This window comes from Varanus komodoensis, unplaced genomic scaffold (genome assembly GCF_004798865.1).
Source record: "Varanus komodoensis strain SLA01 unplaced genomic scaffold, ASM479886v1 scaffold13_3, whole genome shotgun sequence".
NCBI classification, from domain to species: Eukaryota; Metazoa; Chordata; class Lepidosauria; order Squamata; family Varanidae; genus Varanus; species Varanus komodoensis.
The window spans coordinates 7,509,096-7,519,711 of record NW_025335409.1 but is presented as its reverse complement, the minus strand read 5'-3'; the positions used below and the strand labels follow the sequence as shown (position 1 = coordinate 7,519,711).

Here is a 10,616-nt window from a genome sequence, read left to right as displayed (position 1 = left end):
GTGCAAGTTTAAACAGAACAAAGGCCAACAACTCCCACCATGCCATAGTCAGCATAGTTTTTTTCTGTTTATACCTGTGCAGATTTTTACCTAAAACAAACAAACAAAAAAGTAATTTCAAAAATTTGACATTCGAAATCAAGGTAATTTCAAAATTTCAAAACTTAAAAAAAAGTTTTATGAAGAAAATCCCAACCTTTATTGAAACATAAATGATTTGGTTACCTGAAATATGTAATGCATATAAGTTTCCCTGGATTAAACATCTATACTTAATGTTTAAAGGGTTTCTAGCTGGTAAAAATAATATTTTACAGGTTTATAGCTTGTCATATCTCAATTAACAGAGTCCTTTTGAGTCTGGTAACTAGATCAACATGCAGATTTGGAATCTAACAAGTTTTTCTCAAAAGGTTTGCTAGTATTTAGAGCAATAAAACAGCTGTTGTGTTACAAGACAAGATGGATACACCCCATGGAGAACTAACAAGCCATAGAACTCTTCCCTCTCATGAGATTTTTTCCCATTTTTCTTTGGATAATTATTTGAAGTTTGTGCCTTGCTTAGAAATTGGCAAACTTCCTTCAACTTGATCCAGAATTAGCTTGGTATGTATGAAATTTTGCACTGATAATCCAGGTGTAACCTGTGCATTTGCCAACAATGACCTCTCAGCTTATGCTGGAGCATGTGCACTGACAGTGCCATGCACACAATAGTTATTCTCCCAACCCACACACATACTTTGAACACACACACAAGATATGTAGTTTTCAGCACCATTAATCATGGAGAACTGCTTGAAAATTCAAATAGGACTAGGTTGTAGGACAACAATTACATAAAATATTTGCAAGGAAACAATCCTTTGGTCCTTAGACAGCATCTTAGAGACCATAGCAGAGTCTGGATTCCCAGAGACAAAAGAATCATATCTAATCCCACTGCAGCTGGTGCAAAAGAACCACACTGGTTTCTGTTCAAGGTCAGAAAAGCTACCTTGGAGATGGGTAAAGGGGAGATGTTTTAGGGGGAGGAGACTGGAGGGTCACAATATGAGATTCCAGCTGCTTTTATTCTCCCTCTGAGCTGCTCCAGATGTTGTTATACATTGTCAAGTCAACTCTGACTTATGGTGACAATATGTATGAAAGCCTTCAAAAATGTCCAGGTCCTTGACAGTCCTGCTCAGCTCCTGTAAATTCAAGGCCGTGCTTCCTGTATGGAGTGAATTCATCTCATATTTGGTTTCCCTTTTCTTCTTCTATCTTGAATTTCCCTAGCATGATTGGCTTCTTCTGCACCATTCAATCCAGCTTTAAAGCTGCGAACCCTAGTCACATGCAAATATCTGCTTATCTAACTAGAAAGTAAAAGTACACTTTGAAAAGCCCTGGCAATGCTAACTGTAAACCCAATCACTTTCACTTTTCCCTTTCAAAGTGGTTCACTTTTTCTATTATCTCTCTCCAGGCCGGTGAAGATGCTTGACTGACTGAAGCCTGATTCTATGTATCTTTATTTAGAAATGAGTCCAGGTTCAATGGAGTTTACTCTCCAGTAAGCACGCTTACGATTTTGCTGTAATGCCCCAGTCCTGTGTTCCTCTACTCAGGATCAAGTACCAGAGTTCAGTGCGACTTGCATCCAAATAAACTCAGGGACTAGTTCACAGTGACTGGGATCAAGGTCAAACCTACGTCATTTAACTCGAACTGGACAAGTGACTAGGCCGGCGACCTTCTCGCCTGCACCTGCTTACTCAGGAGTTTTGCAACTTTAATTTTCGTAGCTCAAGCGGCTTGTCAAAGGCAATAGAGCAGCAGCCTAAAACGGTGGCAGCCCTCTAACCATCCGTGCCGTGCCGTGCCGTGCCGTGCCAAAGCAGCCCACCGCGATCTTTTAACTAACAGTCAGTATTACTAAGTTGAGCACGATACCGAGCAAACTTCCGTTAACGAAGAAGGGTAGGGAGCAGCTCCAAATGATGAGCGAGAGCAAGAACTTCAGCTTTCCCGGCACTCACTACGCGTGCTCAAAAGATGCCTTTTCCTGCGCCTGCTCCGTGGAGCAGCGAGAGGGCGGTTTGAGAGACGATGCTGTGGGGGAAGAAATTAGAATAATAAAGAGGAGGGAGGAAACAAGCCCCGGCCCGCCCATTCTCGCCTGGTAGCCACGCCTCTTGCCTGCTTGGCTCGGTTCCTTGTTGGGCCAGTCACAGGCTGAGGTGGCAGCTCGCCTTCTTTCGCTCTCTCTCCGCCTCCCAGCTTGGCAGGGCCCGGGTGGGTGTGAGGAGACGAGTGCGGCCGTAGCCAAGGAGGTGGGAAGCAGCGCTCCCTCGGTCGCCTGAGTCCAAGCGTGTGAGGAGCATGAGAGCCAGTTCTCGGGCGCTCCAGCGAGCTAAGCAGGCGCCGTGTCAGTAGCCCCGCTCGCTCGGGCAGAGCTGCCGCCGCTCCTGCCTCAGTGCACAGCAACGGCCGGGACTTCTGCGGGTCCGAGCGCCACCGCCTGCAGAGGCCGCCGAAGAGGGGCAGTGGCTGAGGCTGAAGTAGTGGCGGCGGCGGCGGCGGCGGCGGCTGCCCCATGTCCCGCAAGGCCAATGTGGAATATACCCTGCGGAGCCTGAGCAATCTGATGGGGGAGAAGCGCCGCCGGCAGCAGCAACACCAGGCGTCTGACGGGGGCTCGTCGAGCCTTGGGGAGCGGAGCCTCATTGCCGCCGCCGAGTCTTGCTCCAGCCTCAACAGCCAAGCGTCGGGCGGCGGTGGCGGCGGCGGCGGCGGCGGCGGCTGCGCGGACCTGGAGCGAGCGGCTCGCCGTCAGTTCCAGCAGGACGAGACGCCTGGCTTCGTCTATGTGGTATCGATCTTCTCCGCTTTGGGCGGGTTCCTCTTCGGCTATGACACCGGCGTGGTGTCCGGGGCCCTCTTGCTGCTCAAGAAGGAGCTCAACCTGGACGCTTTCTGGCAAGAGCTGCTGGTGTCCAGCACGGTGGGAGCCGCCGCCTTCTCGGCGCTGCTCGGGGGGGTGCTCAATGGGTGGTGCGGCCGCCGAATCTGCATCCTGCTGGCCAGCTTCATCTTCACCGCCGGAGCTGCCCTCCTGGCTGCCGCTCAGGACAAAGAGACCCTGCTGGGAGGGCGCATCGTGGTGGGACTCGGCATAGGTAGGTGGGGACCTTCCTCTCAGCGGACTTGCCTGATCCCAGGGCGTGCGTCTGCCTCTTGAAACTTTTTGCATCCTCCAGCCCTGCTTTCCCAGTGGATGTTGTGCAGTGCACCCTCTACTGCCAGCACTTCTTGCCTTCTGCGAATGTTTGCGTCCTTTTTACTTTCAGTTCGACTCAGATCGCGCGATCCTATCAACGTGCTTATTAATTCCCGGTTGTTACCGAGCAGTGCTAGTAATTATGCATAGGTTTGCGGTTTGCCCGTTTAGTCCTTTTGCAGTTTGTCTGTTGGACAGGTGTTTTGTATCCTATGGTAGTCATACTTGGAACTATGGAAATGAATGGGACTTAATTTAGAAAATATTGGGTACAACCTATTGAGTTCTTCTTGCTGTTATATTATGCAGTAAACTTGATGCTATGAATTGATGACGGAGAGGGGGCTCATTTCCTAAAGCATTCTTACACACACGTAGGATAATATATGTAGATTAGGCAACTTTTCTGAAGCCAATGCTCAGGATCTAAAAAAAATTAAATTCAGAATTTTTCCATGTAAATATCTTGAGGTTCTCTCCAATTTTGCTCAGCATCTCTTTCCTGCTTTATAACCTTTTGCACCAGTGCCATTTTAAATGACAAAATCCCAACCTGAATAACTTTTGGAATTATGGCATGAACTAGCAAATGAAACCGAGAATGGAATTGTGGTTTCACCATTAGGATGTTGGTGAATTGGGATTTTTGACTTTGCTTAACCACACATACTATCCCCATGTTCATCAGTTATCTAAAGGAAAATGCCAGTCATTTTGTCTCACTTTGCCTCACTGTCTTTTCAAAACTCAAAAATTCAGCTGAGAAGTGATCCTAATGATTTTAGTGAATAGTAGTGTTTGCTTTATCACTGAGTCCCTCATGCTTCCTAGGTAGTGAAATATAATTATGCTATAAACTAAAAGTTACTGCAGGCATTTTTTTAATAAAAGGTATGCTGAAAGACTGATGACACAAAGGTCTTGTGTTAGAGACCAGATGGTGCAACTGATTATATACTGAGGAAAATTTTCACTTATCTGAAGCAGTACCTTCAGATGGAATAATATATAATAGCTTCACTTTTCACAGTAAATCTGTAGCATTTTGTATGCATTTAATATGCATGATGAACAGGTATTATTTCTTATTTCCCTTATTGTAGCATAGGTAGGAGTCATGGTTCTTTCTGATGCATAGTGTCTGAAAATTGTGCTCTCATTTCTTCTGTGACTTGATCTCTAATAATGGCCTGTGCTCTGGTTTAATGTCATTCTATGACATTCCCAGAATTTAAGGTGTTGCCTTTGGAAGATAAACTTATCTCAAATGTTTATATGCTTCCAGTACAGTCCTCTGCATGTCTACTCAGAAGTAAGCCTTACTTTATTCGCAGGTGAATGTGTATTGGATCACAGTTTTAGGCTACACTCCTATGCACACTCACTGTGATATGAGGCTTACTGGATTCAGTGGGACCTACCTCTGAGTAGATATATGCAGAAATTTATTGTTGTGTAAAATTTATTAAAAACAATATATTTGTTAAACGGGCATTCAACTTATTTTTGTTCAGTCCTTATTTACAAGAGCACAGGGAACCTATGTGGTTTCCTGGCTTTCCTTTTCAAAGCAACACTATAAAATAGATTAGACTGGGAGACATTAACTGGGTGAAGATGGATTTGGACCCAGGCATTGGACTCACTGTTTATGAGTTGTTGTTATGTGCAGTCAAGTCATCTTCAACATATGGTGACTGTATGAATAAATGCCCTCCAAAAAGACAGAAATAGACCTAGTGGAAAGCAGCAATTGGGTGTTCACACAAAGGCAAGCAAGTTATCTGCCACAGACCTTTCCCCATCTTATTTCTAAACAGTGCAGTGAAATTAGTTTTGGTAGAACTGATTTCCAAATGTGTGTGCTTAGGATTGTTACCTTCATGTCAGTTGAAATCAAGATGGGCACTTTGTGGCTCTCTCATTATTGATTATGCTTGCTGTTTAGGCTGAAATGTTTCAGCTAGATGTTTCCATGTTTCCTGATCTAAATCTTGGACAAAGTAATTTGTTCTACATAGCAAGGCCATGTAGCTATTCTTTATGCTACTTTATTGGTCACTCTTTCTATGGCTAAAGCCTCTTGCCTCTCTCTCAAATGCTACTCTTGTCATTCTATGTATACTTTATCCTTGTTCTTCCTGTGCATGTCTTCCCCTATTTTCTGACTATTCTCCGCAGAAAGACTTCCTTACCTGTCCAAGCCCATGGTCTTCTCTCTTTCAAATTGATTGATTTCCCTCCTTCATTTGCCCCCACTAATGTGCTTTGTCCCATTAGAATGGGAGCCTGTAAGCAGGCTCATCTTCTTTTTACTCTCTATTTTACCCGTGGCAATATCATAGAATATAGTTGGCAGGGGCCATGAAGTCCATCTAGTACAACCCCCTGCTGTTGCAGGACACTAAGTTACACAGTATAACATTGTCTGCTTTCCTTTTGGAGCTTTGCTTAAATTTGAACTGGAAGTAGCCTGGTCAACTTCTTTGTCTTGTAACTACTTAGTTATAATGCATGCGTCAAGCTTTCTTGTCGAGTCGGAACCTATGAAGCAGATACGTAAACATTCAGAACCATTGTTTCATTTCTTAGAATGATCTGCATCAGTGGAACTGCACAGTTGCAAGTTGGGTGAACTTCCCAAATAAAACTTATCTGTAAATCGATACAAGGAATAGTTCTTGTCCCACAGTATTATTGATGCTGGTATAACAAACTGAGAAGTGAAAATGGTGTAAAATTGCATGTTTCTTCATAGCAATAGTATGCTGCTTATCAGCCATTTGTTGACTCTCTAGCACTTTGAGAAGTTAATGTAATTATATTGAGATAGACTATAATGACTCATGAATAATAAAAATATTACCAGCCCATAATTTAGTGTATTATTTATACTCAGATGAGTTGCAGTTCATGTATTCAACTGTAGGAGCAAAGTAGTGCAAAGTTTCAGGGGTTCAAAATAAGATGTAAGTTGCTTATATGTAAAGTAATTATCAAAGCAATGTTAACCCATACCAGAATTATTAATCACTGAAGCAGCAATTGAGTGAGCATTTGGATAGGGGGGAAAAAGCCTTCAACTCCCAGTATGCTCCAGTCAGTCATGCAGGCATACAAATATCCTGAATGAATGAATGAATGCTGAGACTTGTCAGCCTTTTTGACCTGTCTTAACATATTTGGGATTTTGCTGTAAATTATTTAACCCAACCCTTTAAAAATTACTTTCCTGGAAGCCATAGATGATATGAAATTCTGTGCAGGTATGTGAATTCCATGTGGACAAATGAATGAGGTGGCAGTGGAGTGACAGTGCCTCTTTTTTGTGCCTATCACAGAAACCAAGTGAGCTGCCAAAAGAGGGATACATCCGGTACTGAGCTGGAGTGCGCTGTTAGTTGAGGGATGAGTACCCTGTCCCTCTTCTGCTAGCAGGCTAGTAAAATACTTAGTAAACTTTTGTGGACTTTTTTGCTAGGTTAATTTAGGCTGCTGTGCTCATTATTATTACTTAAAGTTTTAACATTTATGAGTTATGCAAGGTAATTTATAACAATGGGCTAGTTGTACAATATTGGAATCAATAGGTCAGGATAGTTGTTTGATGATCCCTGTTATTTCAGTGGGAACTAAATGCATCTGACTTAGACTGAAGCAACACTTGTAAGCTCAACCAGCGTTTACAAGATTTAAATTTCATAGGAAATAGTAAAGTAAGAATATCATTGGATCTTCACTCTTCCTATGTGTGCTCTGGTTTGACAAGATTTACATAGACTTTTATGTGTATCTTCTGTTTTTCTTGCTTTAAGAAAAAATGCTATTGTAATACATTGGTATGATTCTAGCAATTTGCTTTGAGTTAATCAGAATCCAGTTTTGGATTGAGCTTCGTTCTATTGCTTCTGAAGAGAAAGAGTAACTTTTTCCCCTACTTCATTTTCATGATATGATAAATTTACCACATGAATCGAGAATAGCTTGAATTTAGGCAGTAGTCCTTTTATACAAGGGTAGTCCTATGACACCAAATGTACTGCTTCAAAGACAGCGATGTTTATTAGCCTTAGGTATTCTGCAAGTGTATTATTATTGAAATGTAATCATAATTTTATTTGTACCCAGCTTTCTACTAAAAATGACACTTAAGATAGCTTATGGAAACAATTAAAAGAGATTAAGACAATACATTAAAATACAATAAAAGCAAAAGTATTGTTAAAAGAGGCACTGAACCCAACATATCCACTAACTGGCTAAGGACTTTCTTAAATAAACTACTCTTTATCTACCATTGGAAGAACAACAAGTGAGCAAACCTAGCCTTCCTTGGGAGGACATTTCACAGTCTGGGAGCAACCACCAAACAGGCTTTTTCTCAGGTCACCTCCAAAGGTGATGGTTTTTAAAGAATGGCTTCCCCAACTTAAAAACCAGGTAGGGTCATATGGGAGGAGGAGATATTCCAAGTACTTTGGTCCTAAGCTGTAACATGATAATTTAGCTGTAAAATAAGTTTGTTATAAAATTAGCTAGAAGACGAGTTGGTGAGGGTTGTTGTTGCAGCCTTCAGCATCTTCTAGGATAGCAGCTCTCAAGCTTCTTTTTGTTCTATAAGCCAAACCCTAACAATAGTCTTTCCAGTACAGTGGATGTGTCTGCATTTGTTAGCAAAGTTCTGTGAAGTTTGCTGTCTGTTTTAGCCTTGGATTAGGTTCACCATTTCATCCTTCATTTGTATTTGATCTTGAGAACAGCAAGAAATAAATATGTTGCCTCAAAGACCCGAGGAAAAAGATATTTTTAATGTTGTTCCTTGGTTCTGGCAAGGTCGTCAAAACCAGTACTGTATTATAAATATTATTGGCCCTAGTGTATGCTGTTGAAAAGGACCTTTTAACAGATTAATGTTAATAGATTGCACCAGTGCCATATTAAGAAAACCATGGGCCCTAGGCAACATTTGTTACTTGTTTGATAATCCATCCCTTATCAGAATGGCCTCAATTGTCATAGTTGAAAAAAAAAAGCCTATGGTGCAGGCCCATATTCAGGTTTTTTATTGTTCTGCAACATTTCCCTGGACTACTCTCAGAGCACAGTTAGAAAGTTTTTTCTGTTATGTTTTGTTTATTGAGTGATAAGACAGAAAACTCATAAAGTCTGCACAAGCCCGTAGGATCTTTTGAAATTGCCCAGTACCATTTGAAATTAGTTTCTCAGTTTGGTGAGATTCTGGGAACTCCCTGGGTTCTTGATGAAAAAGGTAATTAATGCAATCCTTGGGCAGAGTGTGATGTACAAATGTTTGCCTTGGTTGATTATTCCCTTTTCAGATTCTGATAGGCTTTCTCCTTTTTGAACACAATTTCTACCCAACACAAAAAGTAATCAAAGCTAATCAAGTGAAAAAAAGAATGGTACTACATTTCCTTAAGGGTTAGAGTATGGTCCAGCAAGATTTAGAATTGAAATAGCCACAGTTAACTTTTTCAAAGTCAGATCAACCATCAGAGGGGTCTAAGGAACTTAGGTTATACCTTGGGGGCCATAAATAAGCAATATTGCTGATCAGTAAATTTAAGTTCAAATTAAAAACAATAGGTTGGCCCTCTTAGGCTACAAAGAAATTCAGATTTCCTATGTGCAGGTATGATCTGTTAGTAAATTAATGGTATTTTTATAATTGTATTTTTGTAGCTAACATTTTGATTAGAACTGCTGACTTCTTTTTTATGTCACTTTTACTGATTTTTTAAAAAAAGAATATTTTAAAAGTTGTTCCTTGGTTTCTTGTATTTAAAAACTCATCCAGAAATTCTCTGAAAAAACAGAAATGTATGCCACTTACTGCAACTTGTAAAACTGTCAACATTTCTCTCCATATGGAAAGTGGTGGGATGGTGATGTTGAAAAAACTACTATTCACCTTTAAAGAACTTGTCTTTGTAATTTATACTGTCATGTTGGCTATTGCTGTCTTGCAGTTAAGTCCAGAAAGATTACTAGTTTATTTACCTGCATGTATTTGTGTCAGTTACTTGTGGCACACTGAGGCTATAAAAGGAATAAACAAAATCCATTTCACCTCAGTTTGCAGGCAAAAGGCTAGCTGTTTGGTACAGTGGTACATTCTGCAGGTGTGCCGTTTTATACTCTGCTAATACGTAGTGATCCAGTAATATGGCTGTATGACATCAACCATTCCATGGCTTTAGTGAATTTTTCTAGCCTGATGACTGCTAGTAATAGCTTTGAGTGAAGTATTTGTGTGGTGGGGATGCTTCGAATTGGATATTGTGCATTAAGAAGGGGTGCAGCATAAGGTGATAGCACATAACACTGTCCCCCCCACCACCTGTGTGGGAGCAGTACACCATGTAGCTTCTACGCTGACAAATGAGAAGAAATGCTAGAACTTTGCCCTTGGGTGGGTTGCATGCCTTCTGATGTATACTTCCATCTGTTGTTACATGCAGGCTGATTTCCTGATTTCAGTTATGTAGCTACTTTTACCAGTGCCTCTGGGTATAGATGTCACTAAGGTTGTTACAGGCAGTTACGGCATAAGAGTTTCTATAGTTTTCAAAGTATGCTAACATTTTAGCACTTTTTAAAGTTATTGCGAATGTAGTGCTCCAAACATTAAGAGCTGGGAAAATGCCATATTATGTGTTAAAGGAGAAGAAAACGTTTTCCTATTTGTACAAATGTATGATGCTGCTACAGCACAAGAAAACCTAGAGGTTATGTAATAAGAAAGCAGGAAAGGAAGAGCTCTTTAGGTAGAATTCAGATCACGTATCTATGACCAAACCAGAAGTAATACAGAGGATTGACAGTCTTGTGTAGCTCAAATCCTTCTGTGTGGGAGATGGGTATAAACATAGTGAAAAGAATGGATCTGGCCCAAGATGTTTTGTTCCATGAAGTTTGTTTATTTATTTAAAGTTTTTATAGACCTTTCCATAGCAAATGCTCTTGGAATGGCTTACAATATAAAACACAGTGATAACAATAACATCCATAAGAATCATAACTGTGAGGGTTGGGACATGGCCAGTGGGCATGGGCAGTATGCCGGGAATAGGGCACTGGTGCAAGGCTGGTCTCCATAGCTTAGTAAGACTAATGACAGGCAGCATAGTCAACAGTCCAGGGTCAGAAACAAGGCAGCAGGCAATCAGAGCAAGGCAGGAACAACTGGAGCAAGCAGGTACACAGAGGTGCGGGGCAGGAGCAGACTGAAGTATGCAGGATCAAACAGGAGCAAGGCAGAAGCAAACTGGAACACGTGGTGACAAACAGGAGCAAGGCAGGTTTTGACCTGGATCAGAAGTATAGT

General features: G+C 41.5%; 1 protein-coding gene across 6 annotated transcripts in view; it reads left to right on the top strand.

Moving 5' to 3' along the window:
• Positions 1-2,221: 2,221 nt before the first annotated feature.
• The window catches only part of SLC2A13 (solute carrier family 2 member 13), a 155,245-nt gene continuing 146,850 nt past the window's right edge, over positions 2,222-10,616 (top strand). For all 6 annotated transcript variants that reach the window (XM_044423384.1, XM_044423383.1, XM_044423382.1 and 3 more), the window contains exon 1: positions 2,222-3,167. In XM_044423384.1, the coding sequence (XP_044279319.1) occupies positions 2,585-3,167 (583 nt within the window). In that variant the 5' untranslated portion in view covers positions 2,222-2,584. The remainder of the gene's footprint in view (positions 3,168-10,616) is intronic.